This window comes from Procambarus clarkii, chromosome 52 (genome assembly GCF_040958095.1).
Source record: "Procambarus clarkii isolate CNS0578487 chromosome 52, FALCON_Pclarkii_2.0, whole genome shotgun sequence".
In the NCBI taxonomy this organism is placed as follows: Eukaryota; Metazoa; Arthropoda; class Malacostraca; order Decapoda; family Cambaridae; genus Procambarus; species Procambarus clarkii.
Window position 1 is genome coordinate 31,749,590 of NC_091201.1, and position 27,337 is coordinate 31,776,926.

Here is a 27,337-nt window from a genome sequence, read left to right on the forward strand (position 1 = left end):
TGGATCTCGACAGTGTTCATGCCAGACCATCAAGAACAGAAGGCAAAGTTAGAGCCAATATACTAAAGCAAGCAAATATTCAGCTGGAGATCAACACTGGAATGCTCATCAGTATACTGTAGTTATCGCATTATAGAAGTATTTGGTACTCGTCTTGAGTAAAAATACACCATTAAATATGATAGTATATGAGGCTCGAGAGCACAGTTGAGGGCTTATACAATATAACACTCCCTCAGTTCCTGGGAAGGGGGACTGAGGCAGTGAGAGGAACCCTCTCAAAATATTTGTCTTAAAAATTGTAGATTTGAAGGGTAGTCAGGAAAACAGTATAAAATCATGTTTATTCTTTAGTTATATTAAAGTCATAAACGTTTATGATTGTAAAGAATATTTAAATTTATCCTTTTGGAATTGGTATAAAAAAATTGGGCAATGTAAAGCTGCTCTGTAGAGATAATGTTTGTGAAAATTAATTTAGTGTAATAACCTCAATTACATGTTCCAAAATTGAAACTTGTGCATGGAATGTGTACAATTTATGGAATTACTGTACAGTTTGTAAATAATGTCCCGTTCTACTTTGGGTCACTTATGACCTTAATTTGTATATAAAAAAATAAGTTGCACAATAATAAAAAACTCTCCTGAATTTTTTTTTTATATGGTTTTGAAACAAAATAAAGTAAGACATGAGAAGCATTTATATGAATGTTATACACTTAATGTGATTCAAATATTTTCAAAAGCAGATATTACATTTTAGTTTTTATTTAAGTGTGACAATAACAATATTTAGTACTGGATGTTTAAATACAAAGCTTCATGAATATAGTGCATTGATCATCTATAACAAAAACTGAATATACTGTAGTGCAAATGATCATTCATAACAAAAATTAATGTTAAGGATAAAACACCTACACTTACATATTTGTGTTTTATGTAAAGGTTTAAACTACACCAAGTCTTTCGCACTCTCCAGGTCTTAAGTATATGGTTAGGACGAAACTGTCATTGAGATGCAAGTCTCGTCCTAACCACATAACCACCTTGATAATGCACTCAGCAGTGTGAACGACTTGGTGTAGTTAACAGCTTTTCATAAAATATACAAATACATAAGTTTTTTTATCCTATGTTATTACATCTGTGATAAGACATATACTGTATTAATGTTATGGTAAAGTAAAGATTAACAATCCAGGACTGGCTGAAACCTTGTGTTCTCTTCTTGTGTGGCATTCATATGAAATTTGTTAAATATACTATAACTTGCCTTTAATCACTTATGCCTTGTTTGTGAAGATTAAAAGGGCTGATTTAAATTTTACATGAATTTGATTGTTTTTCTTAACAATGTGTAAAGAATTCACCTAATTTTACACCGTACTATAATGTATTCATGGCTCAAACTCCTAACTGCTGTTGAGGATACACTCCACCAGTGTATAACAAAATTAGTGTTCTACTAAACCCAATATAAATATATATTTACCGAAGCAGCACTCGTAATACACAAACCCCAAAAATGCACATCATTCCTTCATGCATGAGAAGCACGTGCATTCTTTCATCTGCAGCAGCACTTGCATTAACATTACGTTTATGGTCACCTGTGATAACAACTCTGGCAACTAATTAGCGACTCCGTGGTTTGAGTTCATCATAACATGATCTTAGGAAAATATAATTCTTCTTCTGTGGATTAAAATATTCATGACCCTGCAAAAGAAAAAAATTATTAAATTTACATAATTGTAAATTTACATGCACTCTGTCTTTTAAACATGTTCATAGTACCTCAGAATATTACATTTCACCTACTCAAGTCAACATATTATTTTCTCATACATCTTTCCTATATTTATTCTACACACACCAGCTGCTTTTCCTGAAAAAATTAAATTTTCCAGTGTTTGTACTCTTGAATACTCTGGCCCTTTTCATACCCAAGTTTTGCTTCCATATGCCTTGGCTGGTAGTAATATACCATCACCACTCTTCCCACTCATTATCCCCCTATTATTTCACCTTCTATATCTCATTTTTAAATAACAATGCCCTTAAGTACTGGTACTTAAGGGCAAAGTACAACTTGCTCCTACTTTCAGTATCTCTCTCTCTCCTCATTTTCTTTCCTACATTTAAAAAGTTACATGTCTTGCTACTATAGGGATCTATGATATTTACAACAATACTTAAAAAAATGACAATGCAGAACCACCACGACAGTATCACGGCTTACCTTGGACCAATCATATGAGACAGCATATGCAAATATTTGGCCATTGTGGTTAAATGCACAACAAGAGATAGGCTGCTCCATAGCCTCCGAGTTCTTCAGCTTTGTGCGGGCATCTTTGTCCCAAAAGCTGAATCTCCCATCAGAACCCACTGTAGCCAGTGTGCCATGAACTGGATGAAACTTGATATCATTTACCTGTTGGGGAACATTGATGAGTTGATGAAATTGAATTGAACTTTATCCAAGGGGATACATAGACCAATGTTGGACCCTTAAAATATTTTGGTTACTGTATATTGTCTAGTGGAATGACAAGCACCTAGATGTGATGCTAAATTCTGTATGAATTTTAGCAACTTATTAACAACTCTAATTAGACATACATTTCCAGATTTAAACTAACTATGAATACCAGGATTGATAGGAAGACAAATTTTTGTATTAGGGTTTGGAACCTAGATTTAAAATGGCAGATCATTTCAATGAGCTCAACTAGTATGCATTAAGACACATTTGTTATTAACTCATTTCAAAATTTTATTCATAAATGGTTGTTGGTGAAGAGGGTCAGAAGTAGATGGTGAGAATGTTGAAAATCCAATACATGGAGGTGATACATCAAATACAATCAGTAGTTGGCCTAAGGAGGACCTCAATATGCCTATAACAAGCTACCTGTCCTCGACAATGGGAAAACCACACCACACGATCATGTTAGATCACTAATATGATCACTTCCCACCTTCCGGTCCCCACAACTAACAAGATCGCTAGTATACCACATTTTCAGCAAAATCAAATATGCTCCAATTGGCAACTTGAAACATGTCATTAGCACAGCATAGTGTATCACCACTAGCCTTGCTTTTAGAGCAGCTTATTTCATCTTTTAGTGGATAATATTCAGTATAACTGCTACTAATGTACTGTATTTCTCTTCATCACCAAAATCTTCCAGCTCTTTCAAAGTCTTTGCAATTTTGCAAGGCATTAACAGTCCCTAGCAGTCGCACTGCTGAATGATGCACCAGGCAGTGACATTTCTTTGCAATGGCTCAGGAAAAAAATATGGACTCTTGGGATTTTTTTTCTAATATGCCAAACAATCGCCAGAGATCTTTAGTGATGAGTAGCATCCTTAGAACTGGCAGGCCATTTAAATGTAGGCTGGCAAAAATTGCAATCACTTGCCACAAGATGATGGGAACAGGCCAAGGGTTAATGTTATAACATTTATTATAGAGTAAAAGGTTTCTTTAATATTTCAATGTGTTATGTCCAGAGACCAGCACTCTTATCCTAAATGTTCAAAATAATGCCAATACGGTACTATAATTTTCATACTGTATGTAAGTGAACCTCCCACCTGGATTTTGTAGTACAGGCATACCTCAGAATGCGAGTTTAATCCGTTCCTGGAGACGCCTCGCCTTCCGAAAACTCGCATTCCGAAGTTAATTTCCCCATAAGAAATAAAGGGAAATGAATTAATCCGTTCCTGACTACCCCAAAAACCCCACATCAAACTAAATTTTTATACCTAATTTACCTAATTCATCTAAATAAACCTACAAAACTATGTTCCAGTTATTACTTACCTTACTGTCGAGTGCTGTAGGCGTATGGAAGATGGTGAGGAGGGGGGAGGAGGAGAGGAGTTACTGTTTGGAAGGGGAGTCCCCTTCCATAATCACATCAGGCAGTGAGGACCTTTCTGGTGTGCTCTCCCTGGGACGTTTAACCTGAGTGCCACTAGGTCCTGGTTGAGGCTCACTGCTCGATTTCTTCACCAAATATTTGTCCATGGAAGCTTGCTTTTCCCTTCTTCGCAAGCTCTCTCTGTAGTAAGGCATCACATTGTCATTGAAAAGATTAAGACAATGGCCTACTACAGCTTTGTCTGGGTGAGTGTGTTCAATAGTTGTTTGAATCTCTTCCCACATCTGACACACCTTCTTAATTACTGCAGAAGGGACATTCGCTGGTGCTGTTGCCACCACCTCCTCCTCCACTGCAGAATCATTCGCTGCTGTGTTGGCTTGCTGTTCCTGTTGAAGGGCTAGGAGTTCTTCGGTGGTCAGTTCTTCGTTGTGTTCTTCCACCAACTCCTCCACATCATCACCATCCAATTCCAAGCCCATTTTCTGGCCTAGACTAACAATTTCCTCAACAATAGGCGCATCATTTATAGGCTCAAACCCCTCAAAGTCTAGTTCTCTCACACCTTCAGGCCACAATTTTCTCCAGCCAGAGATCAGGGTTCTTTGAGTCACTTCTTGCCAGGCTTTGTCAACGAGTTTTAAAGCACTAAAAATGTTAAAATGCTCTCTCCAGAACTCTTTGAGGGTGAGGTTTGTGGCTTCAGTCACTTCAAAACATTTCCGGAAAAGTGCCCTTTCATACAGTTTCTTAAAATTCGCTATGATTTTCTGGTCCATAGGCTGAATTAGAGGAGTGGTGTTAGGAGGAAGGAATTTAACTGTGAGGAATTTATTGTATTGAGGCATCAAATCATCTTCCAAGCCTGGAGGATGAGCAGGAGCATTGTCAAGGAGAAGCACGGCTCTGAGTGGCAATTGTTTCTCCTGCAGATATTTTTCTATGGCAGGGCACAACACTTCATTCACCCACTCCGAAAAAATAAGCCTAGTCACCCATGCTTTTTTATTAGACTTCCACATCACAGACAAACGGGTTTTCTGCACATTATACTGTTTGAAAACCCTTGGATTTTCAGAATGATACACTAGCAAGGGTTTAATTTTTAAATCGCCACTCGCATTTGAACACAGCACAAGCGTAAACCTATCTTTCATAGGCTTGTGTCCAGGCAAGGATTTTTCCTCCTTGGTAATGTATGTCCTCTTAGGCATTCTTTTCCAAAACAGTCCTGTTTCGTCACAATTAAACACTTGTTGCGGTAGGTATCCCTCAGCCTCTGCAAACTCTTTAAATTCGTCAATAAATCGTCCAGCGGCTGGTTTGTCTGAGCTGGCTGCCTCCCCATGCCTTGTAACACTATGGATACCACTTCTCTTTCTAAATTTTTCAAACCAGCCCCTGCTTGCCTTAAACTCTTTCTTATCTGCATCACTCGTTGCAGGGGTCTTCTTTAGAAGGTCTTCGTGCAACACCCTGGCTTTCTCAGAAATAATGGCCTCCGAAACACTATCACCCCTCAACTCCTTGTCGTGTATCCAAATTAATAACAACTTTTCCACTTCTTCAAGTATTTGTGGTCTTTGTGTTGTTAATGTTCTTACTCCTTTTGCCACATTAGCACTCATAATCTTATTTTTCTTCTTAAGTATAGTGCATATTGTTGATGTCGCTTTGTTGTACTGCCTACAAAGATCAACAACACGTGTACCGTTCTCATGCTTTCGAATGATCTCTTGTTTCTCCTCTATTGTCATCCTCACATGAGCTTTCTGGCCTTTATCCTTACCACTGGCTTTCTTGGGACTCATGGTGAGATATATAATAACAAATTGTATAGACAAATCACCAAAAATCCAACAAAACACTGAAAATTCACGACAAGAATTGATGTAGGGGTAGTCACTGCGCGCGAGACAATGGTGAACTGAGGGGCAGCGGGGCAGAGGGGCGACGATCGCCGAACGACCACGCGCTAGGTCGGCTGTACGCGTATCAACAAACTCGCGTTCAAACTCGACTCCCGAAGTAACCATCGCCTTCCGAGACAAATTTTTGGAGTAAATACACCTCGCCTTCCGAAAATCTCGCATACAGGGACAATCGCATTCCGAGGTACCACTGTACAGTTTCTGTCTTTTAGGCACTGTACAGTATAATGGACATAAATTCTTTTGGTAATGTACAGAGAAATATGACTAGGTTAACTTTAGGAACAGAGAGCTGTTAATTTCCACTATTTATTCAATGGAGTGGTAGTTAACACTCATTCATAACTGCTATATTAAATGGTAATTTATTGCTAGATAATATGAATGCATGTTAGCTTCCACTCTACTCAGTCCAACCACTTGGGCTGGATGGCAGAGTGACGGTCTTGCTTCTTGCCGGTCAGCGTTCAATCCCTGACCATCCAAGTAAGTAATTATCAAAAGAAGGCACCAAGCCCTGGCCGTCCAAGTGGTTGAGCATCATTCCTTTCCTGCGTCCTATCCTAAATCCTTATCCACATCTCTTCCAAGTGTTATAGTCTTGAAGATGTGGCACTTTCTCCTGATAATTACTTTACCTTCCACTCTACTCAGTCATAACAGGAGCCTTCCTTGTGAACTCATATGAGTAAACTAAGTTTACATTATCTAAAAAGGTAAAGTATTAAGGAACATAACTGAGATATACAAATGGATGAAAAAGTTTACTAAGGGCTACATAAATAGTTTAAAAAATATTACCCAAAGTAAGAACATAAAATAATGAATTCACATTGGAAAAGTTTATATTTACTAGAGAAACAAGTAAACATGTTACTATTACCATCCCAAAGTATGATTATGTAAAACTTACTGCATATATGTCTTGGAACCCATTGGAGGTACCATTGGAGCGGTGACACTTGAAAGTGAAATTGTCCCGTGGAGAAGCAGTCACGATATACTGTATAGCCACCCGTCCCTCAACACTGCCCAGAGCAAAGCCAGCAGGAGCACCTGCCCCTTTCTTGTCTTTGAAGATTGCAACACACCGATGCTAGTTGTAGCAAAAGCAGAATACAAAATGGTTAAATACTAGTACTCTTTATACATACAGGTATATGATTTTATTTAAATAAATATTTTCTGTATATATATATATATATATATATATAAATAATCTGAACTGTTGGTATTATTTTTATCTATACAGTAGTCTGCTAAAAATCTAGAACAATATTAACCACAGAGTTTTAGGTTTAAAAGATGAAGGTGTGTTGACTCCTAGAATCATTAAGACCACAATCTACCTTAATTTCTATACTTTGTGTGTGCTACAAACCTGAAACAAGAATTGAGGAGCAAAGTGTGTAGCTACAATAAAGGGACCTTCTCAGTGCTCAGGCCCCCTGTCTCCAGAAACTTACAGAGGCAAAAAATCTAAATACAAATACCCGTACTTGGACATAAACCACCATTCCATCTTCCTAATACAAAAATAAAGCACAACTCTTAGTTAAAATATTTTCTGGAGACCAAGAACATCTATCCTATAAGATGTTACTAAAATCACTTAAACTTTCTTAAATGCCAAGACGTAGCAAAATAAATTTAATAAATAAGAATGAAAGGAGACTTGACAAGATACATACAGACTCATTAGAACCCAATGAAAATGCCAACATCCACAGGAGAACTATTTTGCAGAATTTTTTTGTTTCCTTCAAATTCAAAGTGGGTCTGTTTTGATCCCAACAATGGTCATATGGCAAAGTTTCCCAGCTAGTGAAGAGTAATGAATGCTTAACCCTTGCACTGCTCACCTATTTTCGGCAAAAACGTCTTGGTGCAATTGACAAGGACATATTTTTGTTATTTTTACAAATGTTCAGGTAAATTTAATGTCAAAATGTTTCCAAAGTCAACTATTTCCATTTCAAAACAAATAGTAATGAAAACATTAAAAAACATTAAAATATAGCCAAATTAAAAAACAAAAAGCACAACTCTCTGAGCGCCTAAAGGCGCTTTGCGCAGTGCAGTGGTTAACCAAGCCATCCCAAAAATTATAGAACCTATAGCTACTATGGATGGAATGTACAAAATATGAACTATGGTGTTAAAAACAAATCACATTCTGTACAACTGTGTTGGAATTCTAAAGATCATAACAAAAAAATAAGAGAAGAGTATTTATAGACATAACCTAACCTGTCCTAAATCTGAATAAGCAATTTGTTGCTTAACATAATCTTATGCCTAATTTAGTGCATATATGTACTATACCAGGCCTAGGAAAATTAGGCTTGGTTGTTGCCCACTTTCTCAGGCCCTCAATAAAATAGTATAAAAATGGAATTATCTGATTGCAATGCTTAATATTTTGTTACGTACTTTCATCCATAGTAAATACTGCATAGGTACTGTACTATCATTTTTGGATTATAAGTTGAATTAGACATGAAGTGAAGGAATATAATGAAGAATGGTTTTGTGAACACATTTCCTATTCTTGCCCGGTGAATAGTAGCAGAGTCTCACAGCCACTCACCTTTATACAGTGAAGGACATAGATGTTATAAGTATAAAAACTGCTGAAGCTGAATTAAAAGGAAGAATACCTGATATTTGAGTGGCGATTCAATTTGTTTGAATTCTTGTGGTTGTCCTTCAAGTTGGTATACAATTAGATGACGATTAGCAGTGCCAACCACTGCCATGGGATACTCTACATCAGCACAGTAGCATCGCTCTGGCAAGTTGATAGTTAATATGGGTTGGGGGTTCCTTGTGTCCCAAAACTGTAATCATAAGTAAACATTTCTGTAAATACTATACACAACAAAACTATGAGTGACTAAATATATAAATATGGCACATTTCCAGTTAGTCGGGTGGTAGAGGTAGGTACAGAACTATACAGTATACCTAACAATGCAGCCACACAAAGTAATTTGAAAGAAGCACAGCCCCAAAATTATTCTGAAAACTCCCACTAGGAAATAAAGAGGATTTCATATTGACATTTGGCACTTTATTACTTTTATTAAACCTACAGTATACAGTGTATACTGTATACAAATATATATATATATATATATATATATATATATTCCATACAAGTAGATATCGGGTACCAATGAGCATTTAGTTAACAATTTTATATACAAAAAATGTCTTCAATGGTTATTTTCTACTGTAGTCAAAATTAATTTGAGCAAATTGTGCTTCTGTAAACATGGCCTTTAGAAATTATTAAATGATGGTCTGAATAATTCATGCACTTTATCTTAATTTTCATGTACTGTATAGAAACAGTCTTTAAATTTAATATAGTTCAGTATTTCTTGGGAAATGCAGGACTAATGCAATAATTTATGACTGAGCATTAAGTACTGTATAGCAGATATTTCTTGCTCACTCTCTCTCTCTCTCTACAATATCCATACTTTTACCAAGGGTATATTTAACTAAAAAAACAAATACCAGCTCATTTATCTCTTACTTTGAGCGTCTTGTCCCAAGAGCCGGTCATGATGCAGGAATAGGTGGGCGCCTTAATCCAGTGAACTGTTTTAACCGGAGCATCATGCTGCGCCACCTGCATCTTCTGGTTGCTCCCCAAGTCCCAGCAGTGAACTGTTTTGTCAGCACTTGCCATGAACACCTGTTCCACAAATAAAACATGGAAAGTAGTAAGTTTAAAGAATATGTATACAGTAAGTCTCAATAACATGGCTGAAAACTACACACCTGACTCACAAATCTGAAAATAAAAGAAGTGATGAGGTTTCGATCTGTTTAAAAGAATATTTTGTATTGCCAGATTTTGGAGGGATGCCCATAATCATGTTCTCCAATTCCATTAAAGCTCACCCACTTTCTATTCTTTCTTTTAGCAACCATTATTAATACTTTTTAATAAGTGATACTGTGAATGCAAAGACTAAATAAAATTAACTAATTGAGTACTTATCCCCTAGAATGTTCTCAGTTGAACCAATTAGCTATTTTGGTAATTGGTTTAACTGAGGTTCGACTTCCAGAAAACAGAAAAGAGACTGGGCTGACCAATGGGATAAGAGGAGGAGAGGATGGCCCAGAACAAACAATACCCAAATGCACCCAAGTGCAGTGAAACTGAAGGATATCCAACAAGGAATGAGAGGCTAACATCAGAAGGACTGCAGGAGCCCCAAGCTTAATGATCAACTGTGGGCAAACTGGCAAAGGAAGTCATCAAAGCAGTAAACACCAGCACATCCTAAGATTGAGGACAAATAGCTGGCCAGGTGGATTGAACCACCACATGCAAGGGCTGGGTAGGCCTTGGAAAAGGGGCAGGAGAAACAGTGGTGACAAACAGTCCCGAACACAAGTACACGAGGAGTACACAAAAATATGCCACAAGACAGACAATGCCAGAGACCAAACAACAGCCATAGCAGCCAGAGAAAGAGGAGAGGACTCAATGCTTCTCTCCAAATGCCAGCAAACAGAGGCTCCACAAAAGCCAAATGATATGATATGAGGTAACATCATAGGCAGCAATTGGCACTATAAGAAATGCCAGACAGAAAAGAGCCAACAGCATCCAAAACAAAGAACGTATGCTGAAGAAGGGAAAACAGGCCAATGGGTATATATCACCAAAGAGATGGCACAATAAACTACCCTGATCACCAGACCAGGGTGAGCCCCCAAAGTGACTATGAGGCAGTGGTGCAGGGCAAACAGATGTACCTAAGTGACCAACACCTCAGAACTCCTACCTCATCCAGGAGTTGGAGAAATGTGGGCAACAGACTGGCCTGAAGCTTTAACTGGAGCTGCCGACAGCAGCTTAAAAATTCAGATGAAGCAGCAGAGGACACACCCATTGCTCCTGAAACCTTTAAAACCCCTACTTCCGAGAAGAGAAGAGAAGAGAAGAGAACAGGGCAGCAAAGGAGAGTAAACAAGCGGACTCTTTAGAGGAACCAAAACAGCAAGTCAGCAGGTAGGAAGAGCCATGAAGAAGTCAGCAATCTGCAAGAGCAGTGTGAACAACCTGGGAATGGCACCCACGCCCACAACAGTAGATAACAAGGCAGAGGATGAGCTAAGGCCAATGAGAACTCATCAGAGAAGATGATGAGTTTGCACTGTGCAAGGAGACAAAAGAATGTCTGTAAACCAGGATGAAGCTAGGAGTCTACCACAGCCAGAAACTGAAAGATGACCCAGATGCAAAGGACAGATCTAAATGCAGATGCAGTGTCCCAGTTTTGCAGCAGGTACTCATTAGGTTCCATTATGCACTCTGTCCTGTGTCTGGGGTGTGGTATTCTTTCTTAGCATTTCTTGTGTGGTTAGTCAGGATTCTGCTTGTCACTGCTGTTTTCCCATCTGTTGTTCCAAGCAAGACCTGGTAAGACTTTACCTAGTCTTACACATGGAGGTTCAGTCCAGCCAATTGGCAGTTTGTCCCTAATCTAAAGATGCGTGGGTGTTAGCTGCTTTGACAGCTTTTTCTAATTTTGTCTAAGGCTGATATTCAAGGTTCGAACAAGACGAACTTCTGGCAGTTCGTCTTGCTGTAACTGAATGTACTTGAGCACTCAGTGCACAGCTTTTCCTCTTTACCTCTACCTCAAGCCCTCCTCTCCTGCTGTTCTTATCTCATGGGTCAGCCAGTCACATTTTATGTTTCTTAGAAATCCCTCCTCTCTTGAGGCACCATTGTGAGCAAGCTCAGGGAGGTACTAAGGGTCCCTCCATGAAATCAAGCATTGAATGGAATGACATGCTCTTTTTTTCTGCTGGGGGCCCCTAGTAGCTCCCCAACCAGGTCCTGTTCTGGTTGGTTTGGTTCTGGTTCTGATTTGGTTCTTGCATGGGTGGCTCCTGAGTGAGGAAGCAGGCTGGTTGGTTGAAACCTATAGTGGGTGTCATAGGTTGTTAAATACTGGCAGTCAGATGCATTACATTTTGCCTGGAAGTAATGTCTTCTTTCGTTTCCACCTTTGCATAAACCTTTGTATCATCTGTAAATATGATGGTGTGGCTTGAGATGGCTTTGTTATTAATGTTGCTGATGTAGATTACAGACAAGAGTGGTCCCATAATGGATCCTTGTGGAGCATAACTTAAACTTTTATTGTCATTACATTGTACTCTTTTGTAAATTATTTCATGTGCTTGAATTTTCTTGGCTAGTCTTTTGATTGGCACTTAATCAAATGCCTTAGAAAAGCCCATATATTGTATAAATTTACCTGAAGGGGTTCCTTCCAGAAAACACTGCTTGATTCTGTAGGTTATAGGTATGAATCTGCTCAATTTCAATTTCAGCATGAATACAAACTGACTGACTATTTCAAAACAGTCAGTTTATTGTATAGATCTTGTGCAGAGTTAAATACCTGTAAGTCAAGCAAATTTGTTCCCAGAGTAGCCACCAGGAGATAAAATAAAAGCATTGCATCATGACAATCACAAGCACAGTATGTACAGTATATTGGATATGTTCGATGCAAATCTTCTAAAGTGTCATGAAATTATTATCTCCTGGCAGGACAGAAAGGAAAAATATAAAAGTTAACATGTTTTAAGAATAAAAATAATGTGAGAAAAGACACTTCCAATATTGTGTAGTTTTACATACAAACTGGATTCTCTCAATTAATTTTCCACATTCACACTGCAATGCCACTTGATCTATTACATTTTCTCTACATTCCTGAATACCTTTGTGAATACTAAATTTTTATTTATTATGTGCAGTTTTTCTATCTCTACATATTTCCTTCCTTACTACTTGCACCTGCTAAGCAAAACAATAAATTTGTTCTCATACACCCATCTTCATCAGTGGCAAAATGAGAAACTCTTCCAACTGTGTTTCAAGTCATTAAAACAACGAGATACAGTGTTGACCAGACCACACACTAGAAATTGAAGGGACGACGACGTTTCGACGACCCATTTATCTACCATTTCGACCCATTTATCTACCATTTATCTACCCATTTATCTGCCTTTATCTACAAATCATTCTCTCGCCTTGGTTATCCTTTGCATTTCATCAACTGTGCCCACTCTCAAGCTAAACGAAATTTCTTTCATCCTAAACCTGCTTCCAACACTAGTAGCACTGTACTATGCCTTCCCTTCATATCTGAACTCAAAACTTTTACCAATACCTTTCGTCCTCTTGACATTAAACTCGCCTTTCGACAAACTAACACACTTCGTAGCAATCTAGTTCACACTGCTCCTCCTGCATCTAATGCTGCTGGTGTCTACTCTATTTCCTGTTCATCTTGTCCTCTCCAATACTTTGGCGAAACTGGCCGTACACTGAATGACAGACTTAAAGAACACAAGAGAAGTGTTAAGTCTGCAGACACTAACAATGCTCTCTTCTGCCATGTGAGGGATTCTAATCATCCCATTGATTGGTCTTCCTCCAAAATAATCTTTCCTGCCTCTACTCTACACAGACGCCGTCTTGTAGAATCGGCTCTTATAAACAATGTACCCAACATGAACTTGAGTCCTGGCTTTGTTGCTGTGGACTCTTCCCTTTCACAGTATATACTCAAATGCTCTAATCTTTCTAACAAACGTGACTTAACATAAGCTTTCCCCCTTCCATTTCTTTCTTTCTCTTTCCTTTTCTTTCTCTCTTCTCCCTTTTTCTGTTCATTGTCTTCTCCTACGCTCCCTTGCTATCCTCTTCTTTTTTCCTATTACTATCTCCTTCGGTGGTTATAATAGGAGCTGCCTCGTATGGGCCAATAGGCCTGCTGCAGTTCTCATTACTACTATCCCCTACACCTGACTTTCCTCCTCAGCTCTCTCTTGCCTATTTATTGCCTGTCCCTACCTCCTCATCACAATCGACTTGAGAATGGTCCAGAACGGACCGAAACGTCGTCGTCCCTTCAATTTCTAGTGTGTGGTCTGGTCAACATACTTCAGCCACGTTATTGTGACTCATCGCCTGCAACGAGATACAGTATTTGAAATGACCCGAGAGATTTTAAACTAGGACAACTCCTAAAGGAGAGTAAAATTCCCTGAATGTTAAAACAACATGAAAGATATATAAGCAGTGTGACGGTAACGCGTTGGTGTTCGGCTGTTTAAGGCTAGGGGTATGGCCTCGTCACATAGTTATAAAAAAAAAATAGAAAAAACTGGAACTTCGTCTGTGGTAAGGTAAGGAGAAGACACACAAAACACAAGTAAACTTTAACAATGAAATTTTAATTACGTTAAATAAATCAAAACATGAAAATAATGCACAAACAAATTCTTATAATAAAATCAATGAATCAAAATAATAAGAATACTTAAATGACACAATGAAAGTTACGTTAAGGCAAAATAACAAGAAGTGCAACAAAAGCTAAGTGGGAGGTGCTGGAATATTGGCTTAAAGCCACCACCTCTCTCAGTACACGCTAACGTCTAGCTGGGAGGAGTGCTGGCTACGAAAGCACGGAACATTCTGAGGACTGATGTTGGGGCGACCCCAGACATCAGGTAGTATTGGGGGCGAGTGCAGGTGCAGCCAGACCGGCGACCAATCAGCGGAGCCGTAGCGATCAACGGGTAGTTTGGTGGTTGGAGTTCGAACAGGTGGCTGGATGCATACGTTTCTGCTCACCCTGGCAAGCCTTGCTGGTGCTGGTGTTGTTGTCGTTGTTTGACATTTCTTCCATAGTCTTTTATATAATTGTGACGACGTAATTATGAAGGGAAGAGCAGGCTCAATCTCTTGAAGGAGATTATTGTCACAACTCTCCCCCGAAGCCTGCGGTTCTGGAAGAAGTACGTCGTTATGTGGTGGAGTAATGGATGGAGTCGCTTCTACTTCATAAACTCTGGAGAGATCATGGGCTAAGATGTTGTCAGACTCTTGGTATAGCGTGTCTCCAGGTTGAATTTCTGCAGGTAGCAAGCCCATAGTAGAAGACGTTGAGATGAGAAGTGGGCGTGCTGCAGGAGGTGTAGGGTGGTGTGGTCCGTGTTGATGGTGGACCGAGCACTTTTCAGGTGTGGAGTGAAGTGCTGAAGCTTCAGGATGAGGAAGAGTAGCTCCTTGCCAATTGTTCCGTCGTTCCTTGTAGCAGTAGTCGCTGACAGGTGAATTCTTCTCGCCTCGTTGCTGCATCACGACACCACCATCGTCGGTACCATTGGCGTCGACATGGAGGATGTAGGGCTTATCTGACGAGGTGAGAGTGGAATTAGAAGAGGGCATAGGAGCACGAGTATTATCCTGAAAGCATTTGGGAAGATCATTAAGGATTTTGGAATTAGAAAGCGCCGACTCCTTGTCAGTGCTTTCGGGAGAAGAAGCTGGGAAGATCTCACTGTGGATGTAGGGTTCTGTGAATGTGGAATAATTAGTCAAGACAGTGGGAGGAGTACCATTATATTGCTTCAGGAGGTTGACGTGGCACAGCTGGGTCTTCCGCCGCCTATCTGGAGTCTCTATGACGTATGTGTTGTTGCTTCTGCACTCTTTGACGCAGTAGGGTCCTGAAAATCTGTTTTGTAAAGGTGAACCTGGGATAGGGAAATAAGCAAGGACGAAGTCTCCCGGCTTGAATTTTCTTACTTTGCTGGTCTGGTCGTAATGAGTCTTCATTCTCACCTGGGCTTTCAATAGATTATCATGGGCAAAGCGGTGGACTCTCTCTAGAATGTGTTGAAGGTTTTGAAGAAACTGGGGCACATTCTGATGCTCACTGAAGGTGGCATCTCTGAGAGAGTCTTTGAAAGCCTTAAGGGGAGTACGGCACTTACGGCCGTAGAGCATCTCATAAGGAGATACTCCTAGGGACTCATTGGGGAGACTTCTGAAAATACACATTATTAGGTCAATCTGCTTATCCCAATCCTTTGAGGTTTCACTACAAAACTTTTTCAAGAGTGCTTTGATGGTCTGATGACTACGTTCAAGAGAACCCTGTGAAGCAGGATGATAGGGGCTGGACAATACCTGTTTGATGTTGAACTCCTCCAGTGTCCTTTTGAAGAGATCACTGGTGAAGTTGGTGCCACAGTCACTTTGAATCTCCCTGGGAAATCCGTATTGAGTGAAGATCTTCAATAGATGTTTGATAACCGTAGCAGCCGTGATGTTCTTCACTGGAACTGCTATGGGAAATCTGGTGGTAGGACACAGGATGGTTAGGATGTAGGCGTTACCTGAACTGGTCCGTGGTAAAGGACCAACACAGTCTATTATGAGTCTGTGGAAAGGTTCCGCAGGCACCTGTATGGGAATTAGTGGTGCTCTGGGAATGGAGACGTTCGGTTTGCCTGCCATCTGACATGTATGACACTGTTTTACGTATTGTTTGACGTTGTTTACCATACCTGGCCAGTAGTAGTCTTGACGAATCCCATGGTAAGTCTTGTTGAAGCCGTAGTGGGAGAATGCTCCATGGGCCAGGTGTAGAATAGTGGGCCGCAGGCTGGTGGGAATCACAAGTTGTTCGATGTTGGCCCAATCGTCCTCCTCCTTCAGTTTACTGGGTCTATATCTGCGGTAGAGCAAGTCGTTCTCTAGGAAGAACCCAGGAATACTGTCGGGTTGAGTCTCAGCCTGGAAAAACAATGGTGTTAAAGTAAGATCTTCCCTCTGCAACTTACGGAACTCCAACTTGGTCAGATGCGGGGGTAGTTTCTGAGGGTCTTGAGGGACAGCGGTAGCAGTAGAGTCAGCTGGCTGTGGACGTGCGGCTTGTGCACGGGTGGTCACGAGAACCGGAGGAGAGACTTCATCACTCTCTTGAACCTCTGCTGGAACATACTCAAGAATAGGGTTACTTGGCACAGAGTTACACACCTGGGGTTTGTCCATGACGATCAGGTTGGTTGGTTGCAGGTCTTCTGCCAAGTCGTTGCCTAGGAGAAGTTGCACTCCAGGCATGGGAAAAGGCTTTTCCCTGACGGCGACTTGGACTTCCCCGTTCACGTAGGGACAATCCAGGTGGACTCTGGCGAGAGGGTATGGAGTGGTAGCAGTGAGGTCAGTGATGAAGACTGTTTCCCCGGTGTAGACTATGTTGGGCACAGCCGACTTCAAGATGATCGATTGTAGAGCCGCTGTGTCCCTCAAGATCTTCAATTTGAAACGTCCCTCCGGATTTGAACCGTTGGCAGAGACAGTTCCAGTATACAGGTGGTTACTGAAAAGAGAAAGATCATTAACATCAACACCAACATTCATCACAGGCTTACCGGACTTAGGAGGAGTTGGTTTGGGTCGTTGTTGGTCAGTGGTTCCCTTGTATTGAGACTTACCACACTTGTCTATGGTATGTCCATAGAGTCTACAATACTTGCAGTACAGTTGTGAACCAGCTTGATCGGGGCTCACCTTCTCGTAACTGTACCACGACTTCTTACTGGAGGATGGTTCAGGTGTCAGCCGGTGGATGAGGCTGTAAGTGTCAGCCGACTTAGCACACTTCAGGTAGTCGGTTTCTTCTTTATCTGCTAAGTAGAGGCGGACAGGAGGCGGCACACGTCTCAAGAATTCTTCAACAAGCATCAGGTTGACGAGTTCTGTAAAAGTAGAGACATGTGCTGCTTCCAGCCATTTCATGAAATACCTCCGTTTCGTGTTAGCAAACTCAAGGAAGGTAGTGGTACTTGCCTTCAGGTGGTCACGGAATTTCCTTCTATAACTTTCTGTGGAAAGTAGGTAGGCGTCCAACACTGCTTGTTTCAGAGTGTAGTAGTCATTCTCAGACGCCAAAGTACTGAGTGTGACTGCAGCTCTACCTGTAAGATGGACTCTGAGAAGTGTGGCCCATTGGTCGACAGGCCAACTGAGTTGATTAGCAAGGGTTTCAAAGGTGGTGAAAAACACATCAACTTCTGCTTCTACAAAGGATGGCATTAACTTACTTGCATGTGATATATTAAAACTGACGGGAAGATTGGCAGTAGCTTGTTGGCGTTGAGTGAAGTGTGAAGTTTCCAAGGCGATTTCACGTTGACGACACTCTAGAGCCAGAGTTGCTTGTTGCTTGTCATGTTCGCGTTGTATTTCCAACTCGCGTTGTTTGGTTTCAAGCTGTAAGCGTTCCCGCTCCTGGAGTGTTTCAAGCTGTACTCGTTCACGTTCACGGAGTAATGCGACCTCACGTTCGTGTTCTTCTCTCCTCAAAGCAGCTTCACGTTCTCTGAGGGTGATTTCTCGTTCTTGTTCTTCCCTCCTCAAAGCAGCTTCGCGTTCTTGTTCTTCCCTTCTTATGGCAGCCGCTCGTTCTTGCTGCTCACGTTCAATCTTAGCCAGCTCTAGTTTAAGTTTCATCGTTGCCAAGTCAGTTTTCTCTGCAATATAGTAAGTTTCATGAGTTTCAGAGTCTATCTTACCTTGCTCTAAATAGTAATCCAGCAACAGGTTGTGTAGGTCATTTTTGTTGGCTTGGTAGGGAACTTCTAGTTGATACTCATGTGCAAGAGTTTGTAATTCAGTCCTCTTGGCACGACTTAAAGTCCCTATTTCACCTGCTGGATTTGCACGGAAAGTTTGGAGACGAAACATGGTGAAATTAGCAAATAAAGGTACACGAATGTTCAATAATGAAATGTCAGAAACAGGACAACGTGGCAACTGGCACCTATCCTGTGTGATCTTTAACAATTAACGTTAAGTGAAAGATATTAAATTAAATCAAGGGCGCAGGAAATCTTGTACCCGGTACTCATGTAAGAGAATAAGGGCAAGAAAATCCTACTAACAAATGAAACAAAGTTTCGAAAACAAATGAAACAGTTAAATGCTTCAAAAGTAAAATTGGTAGTCCAAGGATGTAGGCATACCTTGCCAAGTCTCTAAAGGACATAAAGCAAGTTTTTCCCACTGAATTTAATATGATACTTACAGAATTAGCGAACTTTTGTGCTCTGAAAAAATAAGCTAATTCCCTACCGTTGTATGTATCATCATCTCTGACTGACGTGTAGGGGTGCGAGGTGTCAACTGGTGACGAGAACTGCTGCTGAGGTCCCAATTCAGCAACTAAAGTTCGAGCTAGAGGAACTATGGCCCTCTTTGTCCTCCTACAGTCAGATTGCAGAAGATTGGGTACTCTTGACCCGGGGCAGACCACAGTACCAGGGTACCAATATGATGATCTGTCAGAATGAGAAATATTCAAGGGACATAGATGGTAAATACGAGTAATAACAAGGAGGGAGAGATGACCAATTAAGAGTATGACTGCGGCCTACAGTCACCACGTAATCCAAAGTTGTCTCACCTTCACTATATGTTACTCTCGTAATGCACAATACACCGCACCTTATAAAAAATGAAATTGAATGAAAAATAGTAAAGCTACGTTAACAAAGTTAAATACGCTTACCATAAATTACCACTTGGCACCAGTACCTGAGTGAAGCTCCCGGACAGGCCCCCATATAACTTGTGACGGTAACGCGTTGGTGTTCGGCTGTTTAAGGCTAGGGGTATGGCCTCGTCACATAGTTATAAAAAAAAAATAGAAAAAACTGGAACTTCGTCTGTGGTAAGGTAAGGAGAAGACACACAAAACACAAGTAAACTTTAACAATGAAATTTTAATTACGTTAAATAAATCAAAACATGAAAATAATGCACAAACAAATTCTTATAATAAAATCAATGAATCAAAATAATAAGAATACTTAAATGACACAATGAAAGTTACGTTAAGGCAAAATAACAAGAAGTGCAACAAAAGCTAAGTGGGAGGTGCTGGAATATTGGCTTAAAGCCACCACCTCTCTCAGTACACGCTAACGTCTAGCTGGGAGGAGTGCTGGCTACGAAAGCACGGAACATTCTGAGGACTGATGTTGGGGCGACCCCAGACATCAGGTAGTATTGGGGGCGAGTGCAGGTGCAGCCAGACCGGCGACCAATCAGCGGAGCCGTAGCGATCAACGGGTAGTTTGGTGGTTGGAGTTCGAACAGGTGGCTGGATGCATACGTTTCTGCTCACCCTGGCAAGCCTTGCTGGTGCTGGTGTTGTTGTCGTTGTTTGACATTTCTTCCATAGTCTTTTATATAATTGTGACGACGTAATTATGAAGGGAAGAGCAGGCTCAATCTCTTGAAGGAGATTATTGTCACAGCAGACACAAGAATGTGTCTCAGGATCCAGCAACCGTAGCTACTAACCTTACTTCCATCATCGTGCCATGCCACATCCATCACCGGTCCACCCATCGTCTGCTGGGCCTTGCCAATAGTCTTTCCATCTCTCTGCACCTCCCAGCAACGTACCTTTGTAAGTGCAATACAACATATTAGCTCTCGAGGAACACACAAGATAAAAAAGTGCACCTCGGATGTCTAAATAACAGAAATTAAATAAAATGATTTTTAACAAATGAAATAAACAATTATTCCTTCCTCAATTACTCATTTTAGAAAAGACAACATTAATGTGAAGATACTGTACATACATAAGTGCTACAATATTAAAAACAAGAAAACAAATAACTAGAAAGTACAGTATTTTACAAGATCTTAAATTCATGGAAAGACATTAAATTCATAAAATAACTAGAATTTTTATTTTTCAATTAGATCATGAAAAATTCAAATACTGTACCAAAAACAAAAAAATCATGAAATTATTTGAACCCTAAAATCTATTGTGACGATAATCTCTTTCTAGAGAGATCGAGCCTGCTCTTCCCTACCTCAAGTTACGTCCAGTTAACAGGTATAAGATGCTACATTCAAGATACGTCACCGGTAGCACAAAACGCTTTGACCAGGAGGCAAAACGTACCCAAGATCCCCCCTACTCCACACGCCCTCCATGCCGGCTTGTCGTCAAACCAGCAAACTACCCATACCAGCCTGCCTGCTCCTGCTTGGTGACTCGCCGACCGCGCACCTGCACACTGCACCATCTACCTGAATCGACGTCGGAGTCCAGCTAGCAACTTCAGAATATTCTTTGTGCTCTTAAGAGTTGACATCTCTCTCTGACATACTAAGCTCACTGGCTTGTATACGAAGGGAGGTCTCAGCCATAGCCGATATTCTCAGCACCATTTTACCATTTCACCTTTATACTATTGTCTCTCACATTGTCTTTGCATTTATCTTTGTTATTTAATTGTACTTTTCATACCCCCGAGACTTGTCTTTATTTTCATTTATGTTTAAAGTAAATATATTAAAGTTTCATTGTTCATACTTTGTGTTTTACGTGTTCCTCCCTCTCACTTACCACAGACAACAGGCAAGCAGTCTATCTTTTTGTTTTATGTGTGACCAGGCATTGACACCTGCCATTGGAGGACTGCCGAACATCAACACTCCAACACTTTCCCGTCACACTACACATTCATAAGCGTGGTCCCCTCATTTTGATAATTAATTATTTACTTTTTTAGTTACTTAACATCTACATCGAATTATGATAAATTATTGAGCCTACTTACATTATTGTCCCAGCTTCCAGCTACTAGAAAGTCTTGGGGATTGGATGGTGGGGAGAATTCCATACACTGAACAGAGTCATCTGGTGGATTCACAACCTGTTATAACAGTACAACCTTGTCTTATATTCAGAATTAATTTACTAAGACTAACAGTAAGGTTACATGCATATATACAATACTGCATATCAAAGCATATTTTATAAAAGTAAGCCTTACCTCAAAATCCTTCATAGGGTTTGCAGATGCTGGAGTAGAACTAGGTAATGCAAATCCCCCAAACCCAGAGCCACTGCTCCCAAATGTACTTGGATTAAACATACCTGAAACAATAATCAAGTTATGTTCTGACAAAAAATTTACATACAATTACCAGTAATGGTAAGTTTTCCTTCCCCTTTTGCCCTGCATAATTACGATGGGGAAATCTCAACTTTGACATTACTAGGGGTAATAGATAAAAAGGTTAAAAGCCACTGGCCAAGATAAGCCTGGTAGGCCTCCTGAGCTCAACAATGGGAAACCAAAAAGGAAACAGAAACCATATTTCAGGTGAAAATACATTTGATCAAATTGGACATACCAGAGAAGACTGTCAACTGGAGAAGATTGATTAAGGAAACTGCAGAAGGCTGATTAGCCCACCGTGGCAGCTCCTATTTATATCCACCCAAACTCATTCATGTACACAGTATGTCTATTCTACCCATAAAACAATCAAGGGGGTCCCTCACAGCATAGTAAACATCCATCAGTCTCAGGAGATTATGGAATTGCGCTCTGGTTGTCGGTCTGGAGTGGCCTCTCCAGGGCACAAAGCCAGACCGTTATGTTAAATAGCAGTCTTAAATATCCCCACATCTATTATGTTAAATGGTAATTTGCTCCACAAATCATCCATTTCCAAACCAGTATTTACCCGGGTCTTTTCTAAATCTAAACTTATCCAATTTATATCCATTGCTTCATGTTCTATTTTATGCTGATATATTTAACACCTTATTAATATCCCTTTTGTTATGCCCATTCATCCACTTGTAAACGTCAACCTTGTCAGCCCTAACTCTTTGCTTTTCCAGAGAATGTAAATTAAGCTTTTTCAATCAGTCTTCACATGGAAGATTTCTAATTTGTGGAATTAACTTTGTCATCCTATGCTGAATGCATTCTAGTGAATTTATATCCATTCTGTAGAATAGTGACCAAAACCAAACTGCATAATCTGAATGGGGACCAACATGAGCAAGATATAGCTGAAGAATATCAACAGGTATTTACTATTTGTGCTGTAACACTGTAAAAGTGTTTGGTTTAGTTTATTTAGAATATATATAGTACATGAGTCACAGACGAGGATTTGGAAAGGCGCCAAGTTGTCGGCCGGAGATCTCACACCTCTAACCGTTAATGACTCCAAGTGACCTGAGTTCAGATCATGTGAATTTCACCTTGCTTCTACTAATCTCATAATTGGAGCCTGGTAGCCTTCAAACATGCCGACGTTTAAGGAGTGGCTTGGTAGAGAGCCGGAGGCTATCTACTTGTGGGCGGAGTTAGCTACTAGGTTCCCCAATATATACTCGGAGAGCTATCGATTTGAGAGCATTTTAAGCAATAGGAGACCAGCCAGCGGAGCAGAGCAGAGGCCAGCCATCGAAATAGGCCGTCACCAGATGGAGGGTGACGCTGCTTGAACATTGCAGACTCCCCCCCCCCCCCTCTCTATTCAACTTAGACTCAGTCCTCGGTGAGTGAACATTTAGGTGACTTGGTCGTGTTTTACAAGTGTTGTGTGATGATCAGGGGCAGTCAGTTGTAGTGTTCTCAGATTCTTGGAGGATGACTCACTTTGAATATTAATCTTTAACATTTTAATTGGATTGCTTAAGTTATGATACTTATCATGAAAAATATAATTGTTGAATTTATTATTTAAATGGACTTTATTTTGTTCCCTAGAGATTTTGAGTTGAGGTGAGAAAGCCTCTGTGGTTACTGGTTTCATGGTTTAGAATGAGTACATGATAAAGATGGGACCATACTAATAATGATCTCTTGATAACATCTTTTGAGAATATTGTAATACAGACAAGTTCCATTCCTTGTCTTATATTTGATGATCATGAATGGATGGTGGCAGCATTTCGTCTTCTACTATCTACTTTCTACTTCTACTATCTACTCTTCTACTTCTACCTATCTACACCTCTCCCTCCACCCCTCTCTGAACTCTCACTTTCAACTAATGACCCTTCTCGCTCCTCCCACCTCTCTGCCTCTCACCCCAAACCCTCACTAATTACTTCACTATTCATTTCTTTCCTTTCGCTTTCTCTTATACGTTTGTGGCAATGATTTTGTATTCTAGAGTTCTCTCTAGAATTTCGGGTAGCTGGTCAAGTTACGGTGCCTTGTAGTCTTAGCACCTAGGTAGTCGAATACCTAGGTTACAAGGTGTTGAACGAGAGAGGTTGCCTTAGGAACTCTGGGAGTGCTCTAGAATAGTTAGCTAACTGGGGACGGGATAACGGACTAGAGAGAGCTGTTTTCCCCGGCCTCGTTAGTTAACTGGGGGGTGGAATAATGGACAAGATAGAGCTATTTCCCCCCACCCCCCGTTACAGTGCCTGCAGAATCGCGTTATTAGCTCTTGGACCTCGCCTTTCTAACCTATTTTCCTCTATTATGTTAACTACATATATTTCTCTCTAACACATATGCACACACACACACATGTGCACATGTTCGTAAAAGTACGTAAAAGGGAAAGATCGACCTTTGAGGATCACCCTGAACAGTGCCAAACAGATGGAAGAAATACTAAAAAATGCTAGAAAATTTCAAAGTGATGGATTTCAAGTTGTATATTTCACTTCCCATTTACTATAAATCTTAGTGTCATCTGCAAATTTGATGATGTGGTTTGTAATATTCTCATCTATGTCATTGATGTATATGACAAAAAGAATTAGCCCCAAAATGGACCCCTGTGGTGGTACTCTTACCACATTTCTCCAGTCAGATTCATTCCCATTTAGCACAACCCTTTGCTTTCTTTGTTTTAATTATTGTTTTATCCATTCCAGTATTCTCCCATTTGTTCCACGTGTCTGTAGTTTTCTTGTTAGTCTTTCATATGGTACCTTGTCAAAGGCTTTAGCAAAGTCCATGTAAACTACATCTACCAAATGTCCTTTGTCTGAATAGCTGGTTACTGTTTCCAAAAATGTGAGAAAGATTTGTAAGGCAGGATCTATTTTTAACCTATGTTGCGTTGATTTTACAAAATTGTTTTCTGTGAGATGTTGAATGATCCCCTTCCTTAGGATTATTTCTATGAACTTGCAAATGTGTGATGTCAAGCTGATTGGATGGTAGTGTTCTGCCAAGCTCTTTCTGTTTTTTGAAAATAGGGGTAACATTTGCATACAGGTATTTTCAATCATAGAGGAACAATCCGTTGGTCCAGAAATTTTCTGAAAATCAGTTTCAGTGGTATGTATAGTGTATCTGCCAGTTCCTTTACGACTTTGGATTGAATTCCATCCACACTTGGGGCTTTTGAGTCTTTTAGCTTGTCAATGCTCTTCCTGATTGTGTTGCACATTGTGTATATCCCTTAATTCTTTCTCCTCACCTCCTTCAAATATTTGTACTCACCTAGTTGTGTTTGCAGGGTTGAGCTCTGGCTCTTTGGTCCCGCCTCTCAACTGTCAATCAACTGGTGTACAGATTCCTGAGCCTATTGGGCTCTATCATATCTATATTTGAACTGTGTATGGTGTCTGCCTCCACCACAACACTACTTAATGCATTCCATTTGTTAACTACCCTGACACTGAAAAAATTCTTTCTAACGTCTCTGTGGCTCATCTGGGTACTAAGTTTCCACCTGTGTCCCCTTGTTCGTGTCCCACCCGTGCTGAAGAGTTGTCTTTGTCCACTCTGTCAATTTCCCTGAGAATTTTGTAGGTGGTTATCATGTCTCCCCTTACTCTTCTGTTTTCCAGGGTTGTGAGGTTCAGCTCCCTTAGTCTTTCCTTGTAACTCATTCCTCTTAGTTCCGGGACCAGTCTGGGGGTACCTCTGAATCTTCTCTAACTTCGTCTTGTGTTTAACTAGGTATGGACTCCAGGCTGGCGCTGCATACTCCAGTTGTGTGGCTAATGGGATGTCATCCAATCTCTCTAGTGTGAACACTGATATAAAATATTCATTCAGTGTTTGCTGCTCTTTTATCATCCACTATAACTTGGTTAGTCTCATCTTTTAAGGGTCCTATAGATTCCTTCGTTTTGATTTTACTGCGTATATAGGCATAAAATGACTTTGGATTTTCCTTTATGTTTTGGACAAGTTTTCTTTCGTAGTTTCTTTGGGTTGGTCTGATTTCCTGGGTGGCTAAATTTAATGCCCTTTTTATATATCTCATAATCTATGATGTTCATCGTGGCTGTATACCATCTCCAGAGGTTCCGTTTAGTTAACAAAGCTCTTTTTACTACTTGTGTCATCTATCTAGTTCCCTTTATTTTCTTTATGTTTTTGGCACATATTTTCGATCAAGTTCAGTATTGACCTTTTTGAAATTGTCCCATGATGCTTCCATGCCCTGGTCACCTATCAGCTCCCTCCAGGTGGTGTTTTGCAATTTCTCTCTCATTTCTTGGTAGTCTCCTCAATGGTAACCTAGAAAGTCCTCATCCTGGACCTTTGCATGTTTCCATAATTGTACTCCATCTTAGAATATTGTCATCACATGACAGGGTGAGCTTTTCCCTTACCTGAATTTGATCAATTATGCCCTCTTCTGATGTTAGCACAAGATCCAGAATGCTGTTACCTCGAGTGGGATCTGTCACATGCTGTATGAGAAAGGAATCCTGCACCAGGTCAAGAAATTGTTCTGCTTGCAATGTTAGATTTATCCAATCTATTGTCTCGTGGTCCATTATATGAGTTTGTGTTTGTGACGCAGCACTGATCACATTATGCAGATTAGTAACTTCCTCTGCTGTTGTTGTGTCCACCCTGTAGCATACTCCAGCTGTCAGTTTATTACCATCTTGAGCTAGTACCTAACCTAACTACGTATCATTACCTAACATCAGAAACTTACATTTGTCAGCATTAAAATTGATCTGTCAAACAGCAAGGAAATGTAGATGTTTATCTCTCAGAATGTTTGGTAATATGTTTATTGTTTGTGATGTGTGTATGTATGTATTAACACGATGTACTGAACGGGGTGAGGATAGCTTGAGCTACCTCATCCCTTTGTGTGTAATTTACCTCAATAAACTTATTTCAATTTCAATTTGTTTACAGCAGTTCTAAACGTTTTTGTATGTTATGCCAGGCTAGTTTCTTAATGGTTGGGTAATGGTTAAGTCATTCAAGATATAATAGATTATTATGGCTAGTTTTTGGTGGTTGGGTTCCATTTACACCCTGTCGTTGTACGGTAGAGCGACGGGGTGTAGGTCCATCCACACCCCCATCCCTTCATGCAGGCCGGCGTTCAATCCCAGACCGTCCAAGTGGATGGGCACCGTTCCTTCCCCTCCGTCCCATCCCAAATCCTTATCCCTTCCCATTTCAATAGTCTTAATGGCTTGGCGCTTTCCCCTACTAGTTCTCTTCCCCACACCCCATGCCTCTCAAACTTCACTGTGTACTATGAACAAATTTACAAATGCGGAAATATTTACTCACTTTAATGTGATAAATATGACACCAAGCTTCCTCTTATTTACGCTAGGTGTAGCGTACTCTACGCTGTCTCCTCGACCTCTTGATGTCTGCAAGATATAGCTGTAGTGCTATACAAGTAATCTTTTTATTATACTGGCCCTTGCACCTATATGCTGGCGTCTCATGTTTTCCAAACCTGCGGCCGCAATACTCTTACCAACTCACGGAACACACGGGAACTTAGATATTACATATTTGCACACTAAATAATTACAATAAGAATTAAAATATACGTTTCATGAAACATTTA

General features: G+C 40.3%; 1 protein-coding gene across 1 annotated transcript; it reads right to left on the reverse strand.

The window, feature by feature from the left end:
* Nucleotides 1–330: 330 nt before the first annotated feature.
* Nucleotides 331–27,250, reverse strand: Rae1 (ribonucleic acid export 1). The gene is made up of 9 exons (XM_069304625.1): nt 27,049–27,250; nt 21,553–21,656; nt 21,337–21,432; nt 20,057–20,161; nt 9,383–9,544; nt 8,499–8,678; nt 6,752–6,934; nt 2,249–2,443; nt 331–1,725 (listed from the first exon to the last, which is right to left on the reverse strand). Exons 2-9 carry the CDS (start codon nt 21,652–21,654, stop codon nt 1,642–1,644), a joined length of 1,107 nt encoding a protein of 368 aa, XP_069160726.1. The 5' UTR covers nt 21,655–21,656; nt 27,049–27,250; the 3' UTR covers nt 331–1,641.
* Nucleotides 27,251–27,337: the final 87 nt, after the last annotated feature.